Raw genomic sequence first — 25,791 nt, 5'->3', positions numbered from 1 at the left:
ACCAGTCTCTGCATGTCGTATCCGACAAAGCATTGTCACCATAAGTCTTAACAAGAATTCTATGTGCTTCAGCTGCAGATTTCTTTTGAATAAAGTAGTGCAATAAAATTCCCCGCAAATACACTTTATTTGGCACAAAAGTAGACATTTTCAGAACTAAGAAAAAATTACTTTGTTTACACTAAAGTGAACTACCATACACTGAAATTTAAGGTTAGATACACTACTGCCTTGCATGTGTGTTACCATTCGAAATTCCACGAACGGTGTACTGCTACTGTCATTTTTGAAGAAACAGCGAGAACTTATTCAAGGTCCTAATACAATAGTCAGAAAATATATATTCCGAAATTTTTATAATGAGGGTGTTAACGACATTACCATTTTTTAAGGAAACTGCTTTTAAAGTGGAGCAATTTTTAAGCGGTCATTCTTTTGCGAAGTGGTCGAAAATTTCGTTTGTTTTCGACTCAATTTGATAGAAATCTGAATAACATTTACTGAATTTTCGTAAAAAATTGCAAACTCTAAGAAGCCCGTCGCGCTAGAATTCCTTCTAAAAACACCTCTCACTATCTCGAAATTATTTAGACCTTTTCGAGAAGAGTCGTGCGGAAATTTTGCACACGGAGACATTTTTAATCCGGCGATATTAAATATTGACCTGTACTGCAACGTGACTGATAGGGTCTGTCTTTAATATTAAACATTTCGCGATGCTTCTGCCGGCTGCAGTGTGCGTCTTCACTCTTGCTCCTTCTACTTTACTTCAATATACATGTACCGTAATGCCGTGCCCTAAATTCGTAAAAATGTTAGGCAAGCTTCTAAATTCTACCCCGAAAGAAATTGATCCACCGTTTTAAAGTCGCAGACTAGACAAATTCTACTTATTTCTCATCGTTAAATCTGAGCTAACCAAAAAATGTTGGACAAACTTCCAAACTCGACCCTAATACCGTCTCCTAAATTCGTAAAAATGTCAGGCGAACTTCCAAAATTCTAATATGCAGCGGAAGTATCGAAAATATTGATCCACCATTGTAAAGTCGCAGACCAGATAAATTCTCTTCGTCTCTCATCCTTAAATCTGTGCTAACCTATTTCGCGTGCTCGACAACTAGCAACTAAACTGCACTCGAGTCGAAGCATACCGAGACGATTAAGATCAGAAATAAATCTCCATGCATCTGGAAGTTCTGAAAACCGAAGCAGAAACTTTTCCCACAAAAATCGACATCCCGATCGCTGTAGAGTACCGCAGCCTCGCCTCAACCTCCACGGACCTCGACTTTCCCGGCAATCAGGCGACCACCGTGCAAAGAGCCAAGCACCGCAGCGTTCCCATCATCAAAAAAGTCAGTGGGCGTCGATCGAATCGACAAGGTAGTTACAGAGCGTTCCGCGTCGAGTGTCAACGAAATAAAACGTGTTCTTCTTGCGGGAGTTTCTTGTTCCCTCGACTTCGAGGTTGGTACTTAGGTATCAGCGATTGGCGAACTAAGGAGGGAGAGAGAGAGAGAGGGGGTAGTTCTGCCGATGTTTGCTGACTTGGAACTTTTCGGGGTCCGTGAAATTTCCGAGCTTTGATCGTGATTCCCGGGCGAGGATCGACGCTCGAATGTTTGCCCGACTAATTCCGATACCGTTGCCCCCCCCCCCCTCGACCCCCTCGATCCCCTCGATCGCCTCGCGCCACGCCGTTCCTCGATGCCACGGGAAAAGAAATGAAAAGAATTACGGAAACGAATGGCCGCACCCGGAACAGGCAAAATCGACGAGACCTTCGGATGTAGCCTTTTGTGGCGAAGCACTGGTCAGTGACAGATGGTCCCTGTACACCCGGGGACGCGAGCCAGGGGAGAGGGGAGGATTCGAGTTGAACCCGGTTGTTTGTCCGTGACCGGCGCACCATTAGTGGACTGTTCCTCCTGATAAATGATCCGAATCGTTAGCCCCTTTTTGCGACGTATGCAATTATGACGAACAATACACGATCCGTGATAGTCCCAGCCCCCCTGTATCGTCCCGGCGCGAAAGTAAACTATGGGGAACCACGCTTGATTCGATGGGGGGGGGGGATTGGGGTTTACACACTTTTCCGAGGAGGCGTTCTTTCCCGGTGATTTCGGACGAGATTTGGTCGCACTTGTGTTCATTGGATCGGGGGAGTAGGTTATAAGGTTTGTGGTGCGGATAGGGGATGACTTGGGGGCATGATTTTGCTTTGTTTGCCAAGCTGTGTCGTTCGGGAGATTAAGTTTTTGCGGAGATGTATCGGCGAGGTTGCAAGGTATTAGATCCCATAAGTATCCCGTAAGTAGTTTTCTTTACCTATTTTTTCGCGAGAAAGTCAATGTACTCGCGTTCAATTTTGACCGTCGACGTATCGTCTTCTATGACCTTTTCCATATCGTTCAACTGACCTCTTTGTTGAGCGATGCCGCGACTTTCGATTCGCGGTAGCTCTTGTTCGTTTTCGAATTAACGAAAAACTGAACTGATTGAAATAACTAGAGGCGTTGTTGAATTTACCAGTTTAATTGATCTCAAGGAAACTTGTTGTAGACCTTGCCGATTCGATTCTTCGCGTTTACAACTGATACGGCGTTACAAACGTTATTGCTGGTCGTACAGCGACAGCCCCGGTGTTATGATACGATGTTCGATACGAGTTCCGTTGATTTTAGCGATTTCTGGTGTTCTGATCTCTCTGTTAGTGCTTGGCTATACTTATACCTACGCTCGCTGCGATTCCCTCCCTTCGACATTTTTGGGAGGAGTTTTCAAAGCGGCCTAGGGGCTATGATTGGCGGAAGTGAATTCGGAGGATGACCGTAGCAGACAATAAACCAAGGAAGCGCTTCGGACCTGGCAAGACATATTGAAGTTAAAAACGCGATGAATAGGATAGCGCGGGCTGGCAAACAGATGGCCCGGAAACGAAATCTGTAGTTAAAATTCGGACGCTAAATAGTTATGTCCCATGGCTTCGAGGATTTATTGTAGCTATGTCATAAACGGTAATTTATTGAGATTTACAAGGGTTGTAAACGGACCCGTCTCGGTAGTGGCGTTAAAGCGTTTTTTCGGTAGGCACGTGGCGGACAGACGGCTCGCCTAGGTCATTGTTCCGGAAAGTGAGGGCGCAGGTAGCCCAAAGACGGTCCGAACTCCGTTGAGCGATTGGGGGGTCGTTACGCGTCGCAACATGCCGCCCCCCTTGAACGACATGTTCAACGTTGATGCAATGCTAAATAACTACGATACGATTATGAGGTGATTGATACAGATGAATGGTAAGATACGGTATGATACAAAGAATGATGAAGATTTACATTGGCGAGTGAAATGTGAGTGAAGAAAGATTAAGTTTAATCCACTGGCAGTGGCGCGAGGCGCTTCACGGAGCGTTTGTATTCACCGCGTGATGTCCGTACGGTTACTACACGAATGACGCCGTCTTCGCCAGGATGGATTGCGGTGACTCGTCCCAAAGGCCACTGCATGGGTGGTGTATTGTCCTCCTGGACCAGAACCATTGTCCCAATCGGAAGGTCGGCTGCTTCGTTGGTGTGCCATTTTTTGCGGATTGTCAGCTCCTGTAAATACTCGTTTCTCCATCGTTTCCAGAAGTGGGCCTTAATTTTCTGTATATGTTGCCACGACGAGAGTCTACCATCGGGCAGGCTCGTATAATCATGATCAGGCACGCTGGTCAGTGATTCGCCAATTAGGAAATGGCTGGGTGTGATGGCGGTTAGATCGTTTGGATCAGAGGATACTGAGGTTAAGGGACGCGTGTTTAGAATTGCTTCTACTTGCGCTGTAAGGGTTAGGAGACCTTCGAAGGATAGTAATGTGTCACCCATTACGCGTGTTAAGTGGTGTTTTGTTGACTTGACGGCGGCTTCCCACAAGCCGCCAAAATGTGGTGATCGAGGGGGAATGAAATGCCAGTTGATTTGTTGATTTGATAGCCGTTCAATGATGTTTCGTTTTGTTTTCGGATTTTCAAGGAATTCGTAAAGTTCCTTGAGTTCGCGATTTGCGCCTACGAAATTGGTGGCGTTATCTGAATACAGATCGCTCGCTTTTCCTCGGCGAGAGAAAAATCTGCGCAACGCTGCTAAAAAGGCTTCGGTCGACAAATCGGACACGACTTCGATATGGACTGCTCTGGTTGCGAAGCACGTGAAGATGGCTAGATAGACCTTGACCTTTCCACGATTACGATGGGTTTTTTCCTTTATGAAAAAGGGTCCGCAGTAGTCGATCCCGCTCCGCGAAAATGGACGCGAATGGGTGATCCGGCTTGCCGGAAGATCGCCCATAGGGTAATTAACCATTGCGGGTTTGGCGCGTCGGCAGGTGACACAGTCGTGTATCACTTGGCGAATCAAGCTTTTGCCGTGAGGTATCCAGTACGCTTTACGGGTTGCATTTAACGTTAATTGTATGCCGGCGTGCATATTTTTTACATGCTCCTCTCGGACGATGAGCTTGGTCAGATGGTGACCTTTGGGTAATAGTATGGGATGTTTTTCTCCGTACGATAGCTGTGATTTAGATAATCGTCCGCCTACTCTCAACATTCCGTCGGCGTCCAGAAACGGAGATAACGATGATAAGTTAGAGCTAGAGGGCCGATTCGTCGATTTGATTGCGATTATTTCTCTTCGATACGCTTGCTGTTGGACGAGCATTACTACGCGTTGTTGGCTCTTACGGAGCTCGATTGTCGTTAACGGTCCGGATAGCGAAGCCCGTTTTGAGCTATTTTGCTTGAACCGGAGCATGTAGGCGACGACACGCTTGAGACGATGGAAGGATGAAAAACGTTCGATAAACCCGAGATCATGGAGTTGTAGTGATAATGAAATGACCGGTCTGAGCTCTGGAATTTCGACGATAGCGAGTTTAGAGGTAGGCCAGTCCTGTTCCTCACGCGACAGCCATGTTGGCCCGCGATGCCAGAGATCGCTAACGATGAATTGTTCCGTGTGCATGCCACGCGATATCAAATCCGCCGGATTGTCAATGGACGAGACATGCCGCCACTCGTCGTGAGCGGTCGAGGCTTGAATCTCACTGACTCGATGTGATACAAAGGTTTTTAATGTGTGCGGGGCGGTGTTAATCCAATGAAGGGTTATCGTAGAGTCGGACCAGAGTATCGTTTTATCAAATGTGATATTCCGTAGAGCCCTCTTTGTTGAATGGCACAATTTTGTAAGGAGTTGGGCGGCACAGAGCTCTAAGCGCGGTAACGTTATGGATTTCAAGGGAGCCACGCGGGACTTTGAGGCGATCAAACGTGTAACGATATTGCCCTGATTGTTGATGCTGCGTAAGTACAGACAAGCTCCGTAGGCGCGTTCACTCGCATCACAAAATCCGTGAAGTTGTATTGACGTGCAGTTTGGTTGTAGAATGTGTCGATCGAATTTGAAATTATGGATTAGCTGGAGTTCTTGCCAGAAGGTGGTCCACTCCGTGTGAATGTCAGTGGGCACCGATTCGTCCCAATCTAATTGCAGCCTCCACAAGGATTGCATAAGCAGTTTTGCTCGTACTATGACTGGCCCCAAGATTCCGAGGGGATCGAAGAGTGTCGCTATTTTTGATAGAATATTGCGTTTCGTTGGCCGATTCGTTGCACCGATCTCCTTTACTACATACGACAGAGTGTCCTTTCTCGCGTCCCAGTGCACGCCCAGTGTTTTGATAGTTTTGTCTAGGTCTAAGGTCATGTGCGTGGCGTCTATTCGGTCGTCCAATGTGGTAATTAAAGACTGATCGTTACTGGCCCACTTTCTGAGTTGAAGCCCTCCCCTTGCACAAAGGGCTTGAATTTCGTCACGGATCGCGGCGGCCTCATTGTAGTTGTCGGCGCCGGTCAACATATCGTCGACGTAGAAATCCTCCCGTAATACCCGTGATGCTCGGGAAAACTGTTCGCCTTCGTTCGCAGCTAACTGACTCAACGTGCGAGTGGCTAGAAAGGGTGCCGCGGATGTGCCGTATGTCACGGTGTTCAAGGTGTATGTTTCAATGGGCTGATCGAAGTTTTCGCGCCATAGGATCTTTTGGTAGATTCTGTCTTGTGGGTGGATTTCTACTTGACGATACATCTTCTCGATGTCGGCCGTGAGTACGTAACGGTGTGCGCGGAAACGAATTAGAAGTGAGTATAGTTCGTCTTGAATGGTAGGGCCTACTAGTAGCATGTCGTTTAGCGATTTCCCGTTTGACGATTTTGCTGATGCATCGAAGACTACCCGTAGTTTCGTTGTCAGACTGTCGAGTTTTGATATCGCGTGATGTGGCAAATAATAACCTTCCTGCGGTCGGGGGGATTCAGCCTTGGTCATATGACCTAGATCGCGATAATCATTTAAAAATTTCGTGTATTCGAATTTCAGTGATGGGTCCCTTGTGAATTTTCGTTCTAAGGCATGCAGTCGGCGAAGCGCCGCGTTATACGATTCGCCTAATGCTGGGGGAGAAGATTTGAAAGGAAGCTTGACTATGTATTTCCCGGTGGCAAGGTCGCGAGTTGTGTTTTGCGTGTAATGAGCCTCACACGCACGTTCTTCGTGCGACCAAATAGTTTCTTGCGGTACTTCTTCGATCTCCCAGAATTTTGAGACCCGATCGTCTAATGAATTGCGCGCTACATGACAACGCGTTGTGCCACGGGATTTCGTGTCAGGTAAGGTTCCTGCGAGCACCCAACCTAATTTTGTCTTCTGTGCCGTTATGGAACTGTTTGCGATGGTGATCTGGCCGACGCAAAGGAGCTTGAAGAAGATTTCTGCGCCGATCAATGCGTCAATTTCGGCAGGAGTGTTAAAGTTGGGATCAGCGAGAGGGATGTTGGATGGAATCTGGAGTAGGGTTTTAGGAATTGCATGCGATGGTAGGATTTCCGTTATGTTGGGTAGGATTAGGAACGTGAGATCGGCGGAGAAATTATTGATGCGTGATCGGATAGTTGCCCGCGTGGTGTTCATTGTTTGCGTAATGCTGTGATTAATTCCCACGACCGGAATGTTGCCTTTACATTGTGGTAACGCTAATTTTGTAGCAAAACGCTTCGTCATGAAGTGAGACTGTGAACCCGAATCCAGTAGGACGCGGCACGGGTGCAGCAGACCCTTCCTATCCTGTACGTGCACGATCGCGGTCGAAAGTAGCGTTTCGTTACCGATATTTGCGTTTAGGGACGATACAGCCGATTGTACCGGCGACGATTCCTTGTGCAGCAAGGTGTGATGTCTTTCATCGCATCGTTTGCAAGATCCCGCGGTGCATGCATTGATGTCGTGGTTTGACCGTAAACAATTAAAGCATAAACCCGCGTTCCGAACCATCTCTGCTCGTTGGTCGATACTCGCGTTTGTCAGTTTCTCGCAATACTGGGTAAAATGATTTCCCTTGCACATAAAGCAACGAGCTTGTTGTGAAGGGTGAGCGAGTGCGCGAATGTTAGGATTGGATGTTTGGCGATTAAACATGTTCGTATTCGTTTGGGAACGGATTACTGATCTGGTCGGTTCGATTTTTGATGTTTCCAGAACTCTGCATCGGTTGTGTAGGAAATCTAACAATTGTTCCATGGTCGGAGGACCGGAACCTTGTGTCTTTTCCTTCCACCGCAGCCGCGTTTGTTCGTCTAGTTTGCTCGTTATCGCGTAAATTGGGAATGCCTCTAAAAATGGCTTGTTGAGAGCCTTTAACGCGTTATAATGCTTCATCGCTGCGTCGGTCAATTCGCAAAGCGCTGAGGAGTTGAGTCGCGAACATGTCGGTAGCTCGAAAAAGGCCTGAATTCGATTATTAATGACGATGCTTGGATCGTTGTAATGCCTTTCCAAAATATTCCAGGCTACAGAATAGTTTACTGAAGTGGTCTCTAATGATTCGACCTTCTCCGCGGCCTTTCCGGTTAAGCATGATTTCAAGTAAATTAGTTTCTGGACGTCGCGGAAGTTGGGATTATCATGAATCGCAGCTCTAAATGTATCAGAAAAACTCGGCCAAGATTCGTAGGAGCCGCCGAATCTCGGTAGATGCATGTTTGGTAATTTCACTTGAAGTTCAGATGCCATGGTGAACGGAGATTGGAGTGTAAAAGCTCTATCGTTTGAACCCGAAGGGTGTGGACCGTAAGGAAATTGATTGTCTGTAAAGGTCGATGGATCTACCTGACCTCTTGCTTTGTCATGCTCGCGTTCAATACGTTTCGCGGTAGCTAGCAATTCATAATAATTGGATTCAAATGTTTCTCGTTCGCTTAGTCGTGCTTCGAAACTGTTATCGTCTGCGTTTAATTCTAGCGCTTCTTGGATTGAGTTAAAGGTAGTGAAGTCGTGTTCGATTTGCGCTATGCGTAATTTTAGCTGATCCATTGGGATCTCTTCCGACTCGTGGATTGCCGATACGAATTTTTTGAAGGTCGATAACTTCGTTTTTATCGTGGCGCGTTTACGAATAAGATCGCGATCTACGTTGTATGCGTTACCTTCGGAGGCCATTACGATAGGATTGATGAGGACGGAAAGAAAGGAAAATTAGCGAATATGACGAATGCTTGACTCACGAATTACGATGATGGTGTCTCGAAGGAGCGGTGGACCCCAGCGGTGGACTCGTTCTCGTGTAGTTGCCGAATCCTTTGATGATGAACCAGTGGACGTTGACTCGCTCCTGGTTGACGATTTGGATGTTGCCCAGAATGCTGGCGCTCTCGATGGATCTCGAACTCGTTGGGTTGGTGGTTCAAGGTGGAAATCCCTGCTGCAACGTTGTTCGATGCCGTCTGCCGATTTCCCCTTGATCGTCTATCCTTGTTTGGGCTGTGCCGCGCTGAGTTGATGGTGGAAGTTAGCAGCAGTACTTGTATGCTGCCTTCCGATGATGGATACAGTGAATCAGCTGATTACACGTTGTCACACTGTCACTGGTATCCGGTTCGAAGGACCAAAATGTTGAGCGATGCCGCGACTTTCGATTCGCGGTAGCTCTTGTTCGTTTTCGAATTAACGAAAAACTGAACTGATTGAAATAACTAGAGGCGTTGTTGAATTTACCAGTTTAATTGATCTCAAGGAAACTTGTTGTAGACCTTGCCGATTCGATTCTTCGCGTTTACAACTGATACGGCGTTACAAACGTTATTGCTGGTCGTACAGCGACAGCCCCGGTGTTATGATACGATGTTCGATACGAGTTCCGTTGATTTTAGCGATTTCTGGTGTTCTGATCTCTCTGTTAGTGCTTGGCTATACTTATACCTACGCTCGCTGCGATTCCCTCCCTTCGACATTTTTGGGAGGAGTTTTCAAAGCGGCCTAGGGGCTATGATTGGCGGAAGTGAATTCGGAGGATGACCGTAGCAGACAATAAACCAAGGAAGCGCTTCGGACCTGGCAAGACATATTGAAGTTAAAAACGCGATGAATAGGATAGCGCGGGCTGGCAAACAGATGGCCCGGAAACGAAATCTGTAGTTAAAATTCGGACGCTAAATAGTTATGTCCCATGGCTTCGAGGATTTATTGTAGCTATGTCATAAACGGTAATTTATTGAGATTTACAAGGGTTGTAAACGGACCCGTCTCGGTAGTGGCGTTAAAGCGTTTTTTCGGTAGGCACGTGGCGGACAGACGGCTCGCCTAGGTCATTGTTCCGGAAAGTGAGGGCGCAGGTAGCCCAAAGACGGTCCGAACTCCGTTGAGCGATTGGGGGGTCGTTACGCGTCGCAACACTCTTTATTCTCGAAAAATATTGTACGCCAACTTTCTCGTCTAAACGTAGATTAACCAGTTGACTGTTACTAACCGTATAGCTGTTTCGACGAGTATACTCGTCGCAACACAAAATATTGCCATTTCTTCATGACGAGTGTACTCGTCAAAAACAACTAACTGGTTCAGTAACGACATTAACGATGGGGGACCTGATACTTTCTTTTTTGGAACGAAGGAGTGCCATCTTTCTTGCCTGATGTGATTTGCTATTCTGAACATAAAGAGTCTGGGAACATAAAGGTCAGACAATCAGACATTCGGTAATAAAAAATAATGAAAAAATTCCATTTTCGTCGGACGTACTCTTACCAGTTTTTGAATTATTCTATGAGAGTCGTCTGGGGTTAATTATTCAGTGAAAGAATCAATTTCTTGCCGGCTCCCGTCCATTTTATACACATATACGGTGAGACGAATTGATTTTAACTTTTATGAACATTCTGTCATTTCTGTCTGATGACTTCTAGATATTATTTTCATGGATATAACGTACAGAAAAATTGTGTATGGTTCAATTAATTGAACCTGGCAGAATGAAATGAGCAAAATGAAAAAAGATAGTTTACAGTAAAAAACGTCGAATACCCAAAGAAGTTAACTATAATATGTTCAATCATTTACAGCTTAAATATGTACGCCTACGTTATATATTATTGCCGTCGTTGCGCTACAATGCAATACGCTATAATGCGGACTTGTATAGTGTTTTACACAGTTTTGAGAAACCAGCTTTTTTCTGTAGCCCCTTTTCGGTTACACAAGCGCTGTAGAAAATATTTTATCGATCCTAAAAAATAGCTCAGAAAAATGCATTTAGCAAAATCAGCTCTATTTTGCTGTACTACTATGTCCCGAACAACGGAATTGATTTTTAGAGCGACCTAGCCAACAAACAATCTCGCAAGAAACTTCGCACATTCGTTTAGGGGGCGCCGACAATGCGGCATCGTGTGTGTCCCCTTTTCGTATCGACATCTTCATGCTGCAATGTTTAATGCAAGCCCGGCGACTCTTTTGACCGGGGCTGGCCCGTGTACCCTACATTACAACGACAATCTCTCTCTCTCTCTCTCTCTCTCTCTAGTCCTCTCTCTCAAGCGAGAGAGAGAAGGAAATTGTCAGATAACCAGCCAGCAAGGAGACAATTTGTCCCAGCTTTTGGGTAAATCGTTCCCTTGTATGCAGCCCCACATGGTAATTACTGCCGTAATTCGCAACCCTTTCGCTCCTATTTCTTCAAATAAATTGCTAGGATTTTATAACATTTTTATGACTGCTGTTTTGTTAATTAATATTAATGCGTTGAAGAGACGCAGCACTAAACAAAATCAAATACAGTCAAAACTATTTATTTACTACTACAAAAAACGGGGTTAAGGTAAAATTTATAGAACGCCATTTTGCTTTAAATTTATCCCAGTCAAGTTCAATCTTTTTCGCGGTATACATCTAAAAATAGAGGCGAGGTTTACCAATTAATATTTATTATAGGACGTCATATTGGTCCCACTTTGGATCAGTTAAGTTCATCTGTCATTGCGATGTAAAACTGATTCCAAAACAGAGACGAGGCTCTCTAAAACAAATTAAAGATAGAGCGCCATTTTGGTCCCAATAGGTTTCAGAGTAGAGATGAGGCTTTCTAAAACAGATCAATGAAAGAACGCCATTTCGACCCCGCTTTAGATCAGTTGAGTTCAACTGGCATTGCGATGTAAAATTAATTCCAAAACAGAGACGAGGCTCTCTAAAACAAATTAAAGATAGAGCGCCATTTTGGTCCCAACAGGTTTCAGAATAGAGATCACAAGGCTCACTAAATTAAATTAATGGAAGCAACTTTCCGCATAGTCACACTTAAGGGCAAACTAGTCTCGTGTACAGAGCAACAACGGGCCCTCCCTCTTCACAGACTAAGGGCGAGAAAGAGAGCAAGAGAGAACAAGAGGAAATGAGAGAGGGCGAGAGAGAGAGAGAGAGAGAGAGAGAGAGAGAGAGAGAGAGAGAGAGAGCGAGAGAGGGAGATAGTTCACTAGTCAGACAACCAGCCAGCAAGGAGACAATTTGTCCCAGCTTTTCGGTAACTCGTTCCCCTGCGCTGTATGCGTCCCCCACCGTTCCCTTTCCCCTCGCCCACGCGACGCCTCTCTCTATCTGGTTATCCTGCGGAGCGTGCACGATATCCATTTCGTGCGGATACCCCGTGGCGGATTCCAGGCACGAAAGCCGCCGCCATCCCGCGGGAGAATGTCGGGGAAAACGCGAAACGTCAAACGCGTTCAGCCCCCTCTACCCCATCCAGCTTCCCCTCGGTTCAACCTACCCCCCACGGTTATTCCTCTTCTTTCTCTTGCCCTCGTGTTATCCGCCCGTATCTGTCCTCCGCTATATACATATTTTTTTTTTGTACTCCCACCCCCTTCTTTCTTTCACCAGCCCCGCAGTTCTCCTCACACCCCCTACGCACACCCCTACTCCTCTCCTGTTTCCTGTGCTCTGGTGTGTCCGCCCTTTTACCCTCTCGCGTACACCCAGTGAAAGGTGGCGCGGGATTCAGGGGGTTTGGGAAGAGCGTTCCCGCGGGAATATCGGGAGCCATCGAAGCGAACCGCCAACGGTTAAGGGGGTAGGGGCAGGGACCGGGATGAGCAATGCCTGTGCCAGCAACGCTATGGTATCGTCTCTCTAGTCGGTGCCGGACGCGAATCGATATTTTTCTCTACGCCTAGGGACCCCACGGTGTGCGTCTGATCGCGCGCGCGACTCCACGCCCCGGGACCAAATAAATTAAACGGGCCGAAACCGCGCGGACGTGGCCCACCGTGTAATTGCGGGGGTGGACAACCACTTGACTGGCTAAGGGGTGCTTCGGGAGATTCTCTTATCCCCGTCCCCGTCCCACCCCCTGATAACAGCGGCTGATAAGTTTTTGCTGGGGGTGACGCGCGGGTGGAGGAACATCGAAACGTTTCGGCCGGTGACGTGCAGATGAGAGGGTTCGCAGGGGATGCAGGAACATGAGATACCCATTTCATTTTTTCATCTAGAAATTTTCGGAATAGATATAAATGGAATAATCGCACGTAGAGATTTAAGGAATTGTCGACAAGAACTGTTTTTGTCATTACATTTCTGTTTACCATTGTTTACTTTAAAATATTTTTATTTAAGAGCCGTCAAAAATCAAATACTGTATTCAGACAATACCCATCGATTTTTCTTTGTAACATTTTCAGAACTACAGTGGTTTCTGTATATATTAGGACCTTGAATAAGTTCTCGCTGTTTCTTCAAAAATGGCAGTAGCAGTACCCCGTTCGTGGAATTTCGAATGGTAACACACATGCAAGGCAGTAGTGTATCTAACCTTAAATTTCAGTGTATGGTAGTTCACTTTAGTGTAAACAAAGTAATTTTTTCTTAGTTCTGAAAATGTCTACTTTTGTGCCAAATAAAGTGTATTTGCGGGGAATTTTATTGCACTACTTTATTCAAAAGAAATCTGCAGCTGAAGCACATAGAATTCTTGTTGAGACTTATGGGGACAATGCTTTGTCGGATACGACATGCAGAGACTGGTTTCGACGCTTCAAAAATAATGATTTTGAACTTGAGGATAAAGAACGTTCTGGCGCACCGAAAAAATTTGAAGACGAAAAGTTGGAGGAATTACTCGATCAAGACCGATGTCAGACGCTAGCAGAACTTGGAAAAACATTACAAGTAGATGAGTCAACTGTTTCATAACGTTTAAAAGTTTTAGGAATGATCCAGAAGCAAGGACATTGGGTAAAAGCTTTTATTTTGTAAAAGAAACAGCGAGAACTTATTCAAGGTCCTAATATGTTGCCAAGACCTGGATCATAAATGTCGCGGAATTATCCCCACTACCGCGGGGTATACCCTGTGAGGGGCCGCGAAGCTCGAGAGGCCTCAGACGCCGAGGAGTGTAAACATAACACGATTTGTTGATGTATTGTTGACATATATCGAGAATTCACTGTATAGTGGATTGTCAGGACAATATGGAGGATCAAAAGTAGAAACTGGCTCGTCCCTATGAAGTCCAAGGAAGAAACTAAAACAAAGTAAGAAATGATTCGTTGTTGTAAAAAATTTTTTAAATTTTACTTTAAATTTTTAGTATGTTATGATTCCGATTTTTATACCTACCTCGTCGGCTTCCTGTTGATGTCTCACTGAAACACAATCAATTCTAGGTTCACTTGTAACATTTCTACATTAATGGCTAACATATTCAGAAATCTGTAAACATCGATTCAAAATGTTTCCGCTTACACGATTTTAATATTCTACGTCCTGTAGAAGTCGAACAAATATTTGTTCCACTTTCCAATTAACTTGAACCGGTCAGAGTGCGGTTTTCAACAAATTTGTACAACCGTGCTCCTGTACATTCTCCTCGCTATCCCTCGCATTAAGGACCGCCGCAACGGTCCAGACACATTATCCAATTCCCATAATCATTTCGTCTCGCGCACCGTTCCTGACAGCACTCGACGTGCAGCCTCTCATCTCTAAAATTAAATAAAAAAAAAAAAGGAGAAAAACGCGACGCGCAAAGCTTTATTTCCATTGTTGCGAGGCAATAACGTTGATTTCATGAACCTGTCAATTAACCAAAGTGTTTTCGTGTCCATTCAAGTATCGTTTATTCTCTCTTTCAATCCTCTTTCACCCTCCCCTCCCCACCCCACCATCCCCGACAAAACGCAATTCTGCTGTAAATCGTTCAAGCCGAGTTAAGTAAACAATTTTCTTTGTTCTCTATAATATTCGTAGACAAAGACACGTCGCTAGAGCGAGCAATGTGTTGTTTTTTCTTTTTTTTTTTCTGGCTTCCGCTCGGCCGGTCGAACAGAATACAAATCGATCAAGCCCTTCTCGTCGATTGATGAGTTTAGTTGATGTTTGAACGAGCACAGATTGGAAATTCGAATGAAAATTCTGCTCCCCGATGAAAAGGTACTCGCAGCTTGTATCGTGTCGTTTTTAAAATGAATACCGCCTTTTCTGTCGAACGGGGCACGATGGGGTTCCGGGCTCCGGCATATTCAGATCAATAGCGATCCCAGCAATGCCTACCTGCCGGCGCAAGCAAACTCTAGTACATTAATTGAAACGCCCGGTGGTCGTAAACTAATTGAAACCGCTTGATTAGCGCTAGGAATCGATTAGAAGCGCGCTAATTAAAATATTCGCTCCGTAATCGCGAATAAATGCACTCGACCCGCTGCAATTCGATGCGCCGTCCTATTGTGATGCTATGAGAGCTCTATCCTCTAGCAATGTGACAATTATATCTTTCTGCAGCTTACAAACATCTTCAAAATCTTATTCGCAAAAAGCGACACAACTTTCAATCTTTACTTAAATAAGTAATTCCATTTGATGATTTTAATAAGTCCATAGAATATCGTATTTGAACGATTAAGAAAGGCTAATTTCCATAAACTTAATAATACTGTGTTCGCGCTTCTCGGAATTTTCACACAGAAATATAAAGCCGCACAAAGCACAGAAGTGTAACGATGAACCAATACGCCTAGCAATGATTGAACCAAACGATACGCTATTGTTGTACCGCAGAAAATCATGCTGAAATATTTCTCGCGCCGGATCCCCGCGAAATCGAAACCGCAAACCGGAGGTGTGACGTTAAACACGGAAATCACGTGGAAATTCGTTACCGGGAAATCGGATACGCTGTAACGGGATATTTTGCGTGGAGCTTGCGTTTTTTTTTCTCCGCGGAAATGTTGTTGTCACGCGACAACGTTTTTCTTGCGACTATCGATAATCCGGCGAAGGAATATTTCCCGGGCAATAAAAAGAAAAGGAGGGAAACTAGAGTCGTCACTCTTGTCCGCGATTTGTATAATAGCGGGTCGTGTTTTTCCGCGATTTCTGCAGCTTCATCCTCCTCCCCGACAAAGCCGTTGCATAATAACGTTATCAGATGACAGAATACTTTGTGCATTCAGCGAACGCTGTGCTACGTTCGCAGTTACCGGGTGGCTTTTAAAAGAACAGTGACTTTTTTTTCTACCCTCAGATACGCTTTTCTCGCGTTGACCAATGGTTTTTGTTAATTTTTATTGCTGGAACAATCGCGTTAGTCTGTAAGCTGGAAAAAGTGGAAGTTGACTGCAAAGGTTGAGAAATTTCTCAAATCTCGCAGAAATTCTCTTGACAGTTGCAATGCTAGTTTCATAATTTTTAGAGATTTTCTGATTGTCATTGAAAAGCGGGCTTCGTTGAAGAAAATCAAATGCGAGTTTCCAGTCGTAATAAAACGGATTGAATTGTGTCGAAAGCAATCTGAACGTATATGCATCGAACTATAAGGGAAACTATGTTTACAATGCGCCTAAAGCAATCTGAACCTGTGTAAAGCGCCGAGCCATCGGAGAAGCTATATTTTTAAGAAATTATTGCTCGGCCATCGAGAAGCCCATGAAAACTGCGAGATCGACAGCAATTTAAAACGGCCGGGCTCGAAACGAGAACAAACTCGCGGAAATCTGTGTTTACACGCCATTAGCCATTTTTTAATTTTAGTATTTGAGCATGAAACACAAACATCGAGGAGCCTGCTCCAGTCGCGCGGCCAACCATCGCGCAGCACCTGTATTTTTCCTCGCTTTCAGCCAGCCTGTTCGAAATCTATAAAACTTTATTCGTTCGCATCATACTTTCCACACCGGCTCGGCTCCTCGGTGTAGCTTTTTTCCCAGTTCTTGCGTGTCCCCCATGCGTATCGGCTTCTATAAAACTTCCCTTTCAACATCCACCCTTTCTCAACATCATTTTCTCCCCGACCAATATGCAAATTACGCGAAACTCGTGCAGCATTTTTTTCTTCCCGCGATATGCCGATGGGCTTGAAATGTTGCGCAAACAGGCCTTGGAAAAGGGATTCTTTAGCAATTTTTTTCTCAGAAACCGTAAGACTTTTTTCGAAAAATCCTCTCGTGTCGGAAACCCTATATCTTAGAGAGTATCTCAGAATTTTTTTACGTAAAAATGTTTGTCAGTGACGAAGCTGTGCCCGATCCTCCGGAGGTCCCTTCAGAATGGCAATTCTGACCATTGTTGGACACTGGTTCGTCCTAATCATTCATTAAACTTTTAATGTAAAAATTTACGATTTCAACAAACAGGGTAATCATACAAGTTAAATAAAATGATGAATATTAATAATTGCAGGAATTGCAATGGCAACCACTGTGGGGCAAAATAAAAGAGAAAACGCAGACAAAGGAAAAATGCTCTTAAAACCGTCATGAAAAAATTCCCCAAAAATTGCCTTCGTAATCAGAGCATCAAACTCGAGGGAGCCCTTAATTTTTCCTTGACCTTTTTCGCGGTTTCCGGTTTCTGCTCGACCACAGGAGCGAGCACATCTATTTTTTCTCCTCCCGTGTCATCCTTCAGACTGAACCGACACACCCCCACAAAAGGACCTCGCCTACGTGACACTTTTCTTCGGGCACTTTCCGCCGTGGTCCTGATCACCACAACAATCTTCGAGTTCCATAAAACATTCCGCTCTTTGTCTCCGGTGTATTTTTATTCCGAGCGGCGTTCCTTATTCATTTTTCATTCCCTCTCGCTCCCTCCGACACCGCAACCCCTTGGAACTCCTGTTTGTCCCGCGTAATCTTAATGGCGGAAATCCATTAACCCCTGCCGCCCTCAACCTTCCACCCTCGCTATCTTCACCTAAATATTTTTTACTTACCTTCCGCACCTTGTACCCGTCTTCGGGCTCGCGATCGATTCGGAATTCTCCGTTGGTTGGACGGACTCCGTGCTCGAAGATAATCAATTTTTCTCCTTCTCGGTGCTTCACGAGAATCATTTAACCCGTTGTCCGACAATTTAATTACAGGGTTACAGATTAAAACATGCTGTTTCGTCTCGTCTGACGCTCCAAACGCGCCTCGATGTATCTAACGGCTGAAGCAATTTTTATTCGCAGCACAATTGTATCAAACTCAATGAAGCATCAAAATATTCGGATGGCATTAGTGGACTGTATACAAATTATTGGACGTTTACATAAAATTACGCATAGAAGTCATCAGAAAGTGTCACGAAGTGAGGGGAAAAAGTTATCTTCTCTGCCGGCACCTCGGAGTATGCACGTCAGAGACCGAACGCGTCACGTGACCGGGCCGCGGAGGGGTGGGGGAACAAGTCTCGATCTGGCGACACTGGCCAGCCAATACCCGTGGGCACAACAACAGGCCAAGCTACGGGCAAATGACTTAGCGGAGTGGGGATAGCCCGTAGCACAGATATATGCAGCTTTGCCCGCAGGGGCGTGGCTTCGTACCCACGGGGGCGTGGCTTCGTGCCCACAGGGGCGTGGCTGTATGCCCAGGGAAAGAAAATCGCTGCTCGTACGGGCAGACGCTGAACAGCTCTGTTCTGGACTACAAAACTTGCATAACGGATGCAAATTCAAATGCCTGGATGCTTCAATGAATTTCAGTTCTTGCGTTTCCATACTGCGAACAAGAATCGACGCGATTGCATTAATTTGCTCGCGAACAGCATCGAAGATGTCAGAGCCAGCAAATACCGATTGCGTAGTAACAGAAAACGAGATTGTCCGAACGTTTACGCATCGAGCACAGCATGTTCCGTCGAATAGATACGGAACCGTTGTTGCAGTTTACACTGCGCCCGGCAGCGTGCGTTTCCTGATGCGCTTCCTGGTGCGCTCTCCCGTCGTCCGGCAAATATGTTTCAGACTTTATGCAAATGTTCCCCGCGCTGACTTTAATTAGCGCACCGACGCGACGCAGGCGTGCGCCGCACGGGAAATCGGGACGAAAAATTGCCGCGTACTTCGCCGCACGTTTCCGTTTGACGCGCCCAATTAATTCGTCGCGCACCGACTTCCGTGTTAATGGAAAATATTTTCGGATTACGGCAATTATATGCGGAGCCTCGGTCTTTATGCGGAATCGGCGATAAAATGATTCGAGGAGTCATTTTGGACAAAATAAAATTAGAATTGATTAACACTAGGTTTACGGAGCACTAAAAGTGACTATTTTGCACTACTTAATAAAAATAACAAAAACGTGCTACCCATATCTATAGAAATATTTTTAAAATAATATATACCCACAGAAATAAATTTGGTAAATAATTTCTCACGTATGCATCCTTAGAGTCTTAATATTGAATGGTCATATTGATGGGTCCCGTAAACCTAGTGTTAACTGCGAGAGCCACGAATTAATTTGCACAGCTGATATTTGCCAATTTGTTAAAAAATTTTGGGAGTGTACTGCCAGAGACAGAAATAGTGTAGGAACATTATCTTTGCAATTGTAAACAGCGTCGTGGAAGGTGACCATATTTCCACCACCGTCCAAAATAATCAAACTTATGCTGCAGCGAGTTTTCACGGTCGCATTCCAAGGACCTGCGATCAAACGGACTTTCATTTCCCGAGCCACGGTTACGTTACATTCTACCTGCATTCCACCGCACTTCGAACGCTCGCGCAGAAGGGTCCGCAGTCAAATTGGAAGAAGATGGGGCTCCGGAATCCCATTGTCCGAATACTTGGTCTCTGTGTCGGTGTGCGTAAGTAGCGGGTCACTGTGCCAAAGAATCGATATCGCGGTTACAGCACCAGTGAATTGGCTGTTCAAGGTCGCCGTCCCCACTCTGCGTGCCCGCGTATGCGCAATGAGCCGGCCGAGGAGAGTTAGGGTACCTTTAAACGCTTTTGTGAACTCGCTCTGGCCTTGACGGTATCCAAACTGCTTTCGCAAAGCAGTGTCAAAGCCTTGACAAAGCGGCGACGATTCTTTTCCACCAATTACAAACCTGTTCATCATAAAAGCTGCAAAATTTCTGGCAATTTCTCTGCCACGAAAGAGACGAAGTACGGAACGCAGCGTCGCTGATAAATTCAAAGAGCAATCGGGCAATTATCGCGAACTGGCAACACGGGCAAATAAATAGTTAACGACAGGGCCGTTAAAGCCCGCGGACCCGCTTCCTGCTTGAGAGTTTAATTACAAAAATCTATCCGATATTACGTAACCCCTGTAGAACGATATAACGGCAATGGTACACCGTGCGGAGAATATTACGTCTATATCACCGGGCATAGCGCGGTTATTGCCGGCGCAGGACTAGCTATAACTTACTGCAGCTCGATGTAGCGCAATAATTTATCGTTAATATTTTCCTCCGTGGACTAGCGCCTCCGTTCTCTCTCTCTCTCTCTCTCTCTTTTCCTCCGTCCATGCCCTTCTATCCAACACACCTTTAACACCCCCTTGGAACACTATGGTCCCCGGCCCGGTCTTCCATCGTGCCTTTTCCTCGGGGACATGATTCACGATTCCGGCGACTCACGGCCAGCGTTTTATGAGACTGCAAGACGACGGAGATCAGCAAGCGTGGACAAGAGGAACGAACCAACCCCGCTCGAACCGGCGGAAATGGGCTGGACGATAAATGTGCGAGAAAAATGCCGGCCGAAAATTAGGCGCGAGATGTACGTGGTAGTTTTCGAACTGAATCCTTCCGTTGCGCCATTTCAGTGTTCGCTGCGTCATTTATCCTGAAGGGCATACACTAGGCTGGCCGAATTGAGTGTCACATCTTCACTCTGAAATAAGACGCGAAGTATTTGTTTAAAGTCCACAGTAGTTTCTCGATATATGTCCACAACACGGGTCTACCCAGGGACATATATCGGATAGAGGTTACATCTGCTACAGACATCATCGGAATTATATCATATTTGGTATCATTTTCATTGGAAAAATTCCATGAATTTGATGGTGAAAGTCCCATAAAAGAAATAATAAAAAATGAAGAAGTTTTGTTATTGGGTTAGTAGTGGTCTCACACCGATATACCCGACCCCACGGGGTATACCCCGAGGTAGTGGGGATAGTTCTGGGACTTTTATCGGCTAGACATTTGGGACATATATCGAGAAAACAATGTACTTGATGACATTAATTACGAACCTACCTTCTTAATACAAAGTATAGCTTCTACCATATTGTCTAATCTGTTAAAAAATTTTTAATTAAACCAGTTCCTACATTTCTCTGATTAGAACCGTTATACCATGAAAAACGATCGTTAGTTACTTTGCCAAAGAATTATTTATGGACGTACACAGACACACACGGTAAAGTATTTATAAAGTTCCATAGAAACTAAAAGTTAAAAATTAAGTGTAATGTTAAAAGTAAAGTGAAATAAGATTTGCGTGGCTTTGTTCCCGGGAAAATTGGATTTTATAATATGTTTGAACGGTTTCGCCGTTCACAGAGCGAACGATAATAAAGGACTGCACCGTTCTATTGTATCACGGTTGTCTTTTTTGCCATTTTTTTTTTTCTTGAATTACACGAACAAACGTTTACTTTATTAAATATCCGGAGTAGCCTTGCGTATTTCGGTTCACCGGAAAGTTCTTTGACCATCGAGAAGCAGTAAAATAGTTTCGATCGGTAGTTTGCCTGTCCGACGGTGGATAGTTCTATTTTGAATGTAGGTTAGTGGTATACTATAGTATTATTTGATTTCCATCGATTTTGTCATATCCGGGATGAACTTTTATAGACCGTTATTGTGAAGGAGTAATGGGTGTCGCTATACTGTCAATATCGGCAAACATCCACTCGAAGAAGTACAGATAGTATTACTAGAAATAGAAATACAATCGCACCACAATCAAATTATTAAATGAAAAAATCTATATTACTTCCTTTCCTTGAAATCAATTCAATTTTTATTTTTGTATCTAATCGTTTAATTCTGGCTCATTTAAAAAATTTAACATCTCTTCTTTAATATTCATTATGCTTTAAAAATAAGTATAATTAATATAGGCTTAGTGATTGGGCCCCTTACCTGATTGTAAATGTAAATTCTGTATAATTTTAATGGGAAACCTCGGAAAATCTTGGAAATTAGCTTAATCACCGTAATGCCAGGTAAAAATCCGAATGATTCAACGAAAAATCAGAGACGGTGTCATTATGAGCGGCTTTGCACGATTTTTAACGGACTGGAACTAATGTTAATTCTATTCCGTTCGTTTCTACCCCGACCGCTTTAATTCCTTCGGTTTCGAACGAATCCCATCAGGACTTCTACTTAAACCGGAGAAGGGAAATTATAATAAATCTCGGTTTAACGAGGAAGAAGGGTTCACCTTCGGGAGAAACTCGTGGGAGAATGAACGACAGGTGGGACAACCGGCGGAACAATTTGAGGTAGGGGGGAAAGTTGTTGAACAATTTCTTCGTTGATTTCCGTTTCCTCCGGTTTGCGCGAAAACCGATTGGATCGTTCGTCTTTGGATAATCTCGAAAGTAATGAGATATTTAAGCTTACAGTGATAAAAATTCGCGAATCCTCTTATGGGGTTTGCGTATAATATATTGCATCCTGCGACATTGGATTGTCAACATTGTGGGGGGAAAGTTATCAGACTGAAACTCTCACCTTACGTTGACAGAATTTTATAGAACCAAATAGTTCACAATTGTTTCTTAACATTTCTTGACTCGTCTCTGGAGCCTCCTTTTTTATTAAAATTTCCAATTTTATCGATGCCTTTAATGTCCATATCTTGAGAAATGTGATTAAAAATATAGGAAAAATACATTTGGCATATTAACTTGTCTAAATTTATTAAATAATTGAAACGTGAGATTGAAGGCTCGTAGATTTCTTAGAACCCATGGAGTAGGCTCTGAAATTAGTTTAAAGTCTGAAAATTTTCACAAGAATATAGAAAATTTGTTAGCCCCGACCAAAATTTTAAAATATGAGTCTCACTCACTTTTTGCAAGTCAAAATAAAATTGTGTTCTTCCATGATAAATATAAATTTTTGTTCTTCCGTCAAATTTAATTACCCGAAGAAAATCATATGGCAAGGGGTTAAAATATTTGGAGAGAGGATAAGGTAGGAAGTGTTGCAGATTGTTCCCTGGCATTTCGAAACGAAGAAAGAAACCGATGGAGGCGTTAATAGTCGCGGCACCGTTCGCAGAAAAACAGTACGGCTGATGGGATTATGTTTCCATTTAAGTTACCCGTAATTCGATGAGTCCCGTTTCGCGAAGAACTTGTCAATTTGATGACAACCTACCCCTCCCGCTCTCGCTCTCTTCCCGAAATACCCGTTAGAAATTTAACTTTGTAGAACAAACGACACCGTGCACAGAGTAATTCTGGACTAAGTGCCTCGCCCCGAGCTCTGACCCTGGAAACTATATGAATAGAATCTTTTTGCCTCGAGGCTGCCGTACTCTATTTAACTGCTAGCACTCGACACGGCTTCGCTACTCCATTTCCTTAAAGAATCGTGGCCATTTCGACGAAATCGACCCGAATGTTCTATAAGCGCACAGCAATTAATCGCAGAGGACAAAAAAAAGAAAAAGAAAACCTCGGCTACAGATGTCTCTTTATCTATCGGCGGTCCTGTAACTCCGTCTTTTTCACTTGACTCGTTCATTTCATCGAGGGTGTGCACATCCGGAGCGTTTAATTTTACTTTTCAAAGCTCAGTTCTCACTTACGGAGCTATCCTCAGTTCCGTTACGCTCGCAATTAGACGAACTGTAAATGAACGTGCAAAATATAACATTTTTCTGAATCGATTGCTGGAGACCGAGTTCGAATCGAAATTAATTTTATCCCCCAATCTATGCGGATAAATATTTCTTCAACTGCAAAACAAACACAATCTGAAAATTGGCTTCAACCCCTAATTCAATTCTTCTACTATTTATACTGTTTGTTTAGTACATAAATTCATCTGAGCAGAAAAAAAAAAATTGATTGCAAATAAGCTTGGATTATAGAAAAAGAAATTAAACTGTGAGTCTTTTTATCAACTATTTTATAAATATCTGAAGAAGGGAAAAATATCTTGCCCGTGGTTCGAACATAGAATAATAACGCAGTTTGTTTTAAACTAATACGGAGATATTTTTGCATTTTTCAAGATTGAACGAACAACGTGTAAACATTTGCGGAAACTTTGATTTTCGATCTTTTGGCGCAACCTTCGACCATATCGCACCGGTTCGGCCGAAGAGAATGATATTAATAATATTGCTCCCAGTCGGTTAGGATCCATCGGAGAGCGTTTTCGCACGCGTGTCTGCGATATCAGGTCGCGTTAAAATGTAAATCCTCAAAGGCGTCCCCGGGGGTGCGTCCGCGGGGGGATCGTCCCCGACAGTAAAGTAATTCGATCTCGTCGAAAGTGGTTTCTTACTGAAAATAAGACATGCTCTTTATGCCACCAACCGCCGGCCGGATGCTCTCTCCGGCCTTCTTCCGACGACTTCCACACCGCCGTTCCGCTTTTACGTGATCGCTCCTAGAGTACCGGCAGCCCAAAAAACATTAAAAATGTAGCGGCATTCCCGGCCGGTATGCGACCACTATACACGTGTACACACGTACGGAAACGAATGCAAGAACGTTCTCTCGGAAGTAGCCGGTCGTATGAAACTTTCTGATGGGAACACGTGACGTGAAAATTCCGTCGTTGATCGGTAACCGAGAAATAGGGGTTGGCGTTCTATCACGTAGCCACCCGTGAAAAATATTTTTCTATGTTTCACCGTGGATCGGCGAATAAACGTGTGATCGCTTGATACGTAGACGTGACGAAAATTGTGGGAAAAGGGACGAGCTGATAATGATAATTATTTTCAGTAACAATTTCAATTGATTTTAGAAATTTCTGCTCTGCTTATTTCATTAATCATTTTTAGTTCGTGTTTAGATCCTTTACACTGCAGGAAATATTCTATTTTCTCTTGACTATTGTATAACTAATTGACCGTTATTGTGTAATTAATTGGACGGAGGCGCACCACATAGCGTCAGTTGAACCACTAAATACAGTCCAAATTATATAGTGTTTAGTGTCACTTTAATCGGAAAAATGCCACGAATAAGTTGGCGAAAGTCCCGTAAAAAAATAATGGAAAATAAAGAAATTTTGTAATTGGATTAGTAGTGGTTCACACCGATATACACGACCCGGTGACGGAGGCAGCTCGAGCTTCATGGTCCCTCGCAGGTTATGCTCTCCAGTGGAGGGGATAGGCGAAGCGACTAAGATCGTGTAGCCTAGTTGCGCTTAGATCAAGGGTTTACTGTAGTAACAGCAGTAGCAGTGGCTATTTTCCTTGGATTCTAATCAGCTGCTTCTCAATTCCAATTAATTTTAGAAGTCTTTGGTCTGCTTTACACTGCAGGAAATATTCCATTTTGCCTTGACTATTGTATAATTAATTGACCGTTCTGCGGTTTCATAGAAAATAATGAAGAGAGCAATATTAATAGATTCTAATGGAGATTAGAATTCAATGTAACATTGTTAGATAGTAACAAGTTAGATTTAAGTGACAATATGTTAGAAAAGTGTAGAAAGAGCAGCAACATTCAATTAACCCATTAATGCTTCTGTACTTAAGAGTAATTGATCAATCGATTTTCGTAACTGGCTAATTAATGCAGTGATTCGATCATTACAAACACAACGGAAGCAAGCAGCGTGATTAATACTTTGAAGTTCATTACTACATTCATATTTTGGATCGTTAACAACTATGCGAGCAAGTGATGCATTTAAATTGCAACGGTCCGCTTTACGTTGATTTACAGTTTTAATTATCCCACGTGAGAGCCCTGTCTGAGCACATATGAATCTGGCGCGGAAATAGGACTGTGATTAAACGAAAAATAACCCTAAGAACGCAACTGCGTTAAATATTGTTTTCGATGAATATTGATGAAGCCATTTTGCAACAGAGAAGAGATACAATTTCACTTCCGTTTTGTAATTATAATTTTATTCGCGTTCGCTTTATTGTGAAACACCATAAGCAACAATAAAATGGAAACTCGTGACTACGCTGCGG

At 44.0% G+C, this 25,791-nt stretch overlaps 1 protein-coding gene across 1 annotated transcript; it reads right to left on the bottom strand.

The window, feature by feature from the left end:
• Positions 1-4,054: 4,054 nt before the first annotated feature.
• LOC143354694 (uncharacterized) lies at positions 4,055-8,114 on the bottom strand. The gene is made up of 2 exons (XM_076788958.1): positions 4,320-8,114; positions 4,055-4,075 (listed from the first exon to the last, which is right to left on the bottom strand). The coding sequence occupies exons 1-2, from the start codon at positions 8,112-8,114 to the stop codon at positions 4,055-4,057; spliced, it is 3,816 nt and encodes a 1,271-aa protein (XP_076645073.1).
• Between the last annotated feature and the right edge of the window lie 17,677 nt (positions 8,115-25,791).

This window comes from Halictus rubicundus, chromosome 5 (genome assembly GCF_050948215.1).
Source record: "Halictus rubicundus isolate RS-2024b chromosome 5, iyHalRubi1_principal, whole genome shotgun sequence".
Taxonomy (NCBI): domain Eukaryota; kingdom Metazoa; phylum Arthropoda; class Insecta; order Hymenoptera; family Halictidae; genus Halictus; species Halictus rubicundus.
Note: the sequence above shows the minus strand (reverse complement) of the source record. Positions and strands in the feature narration are given on the sequence as shown.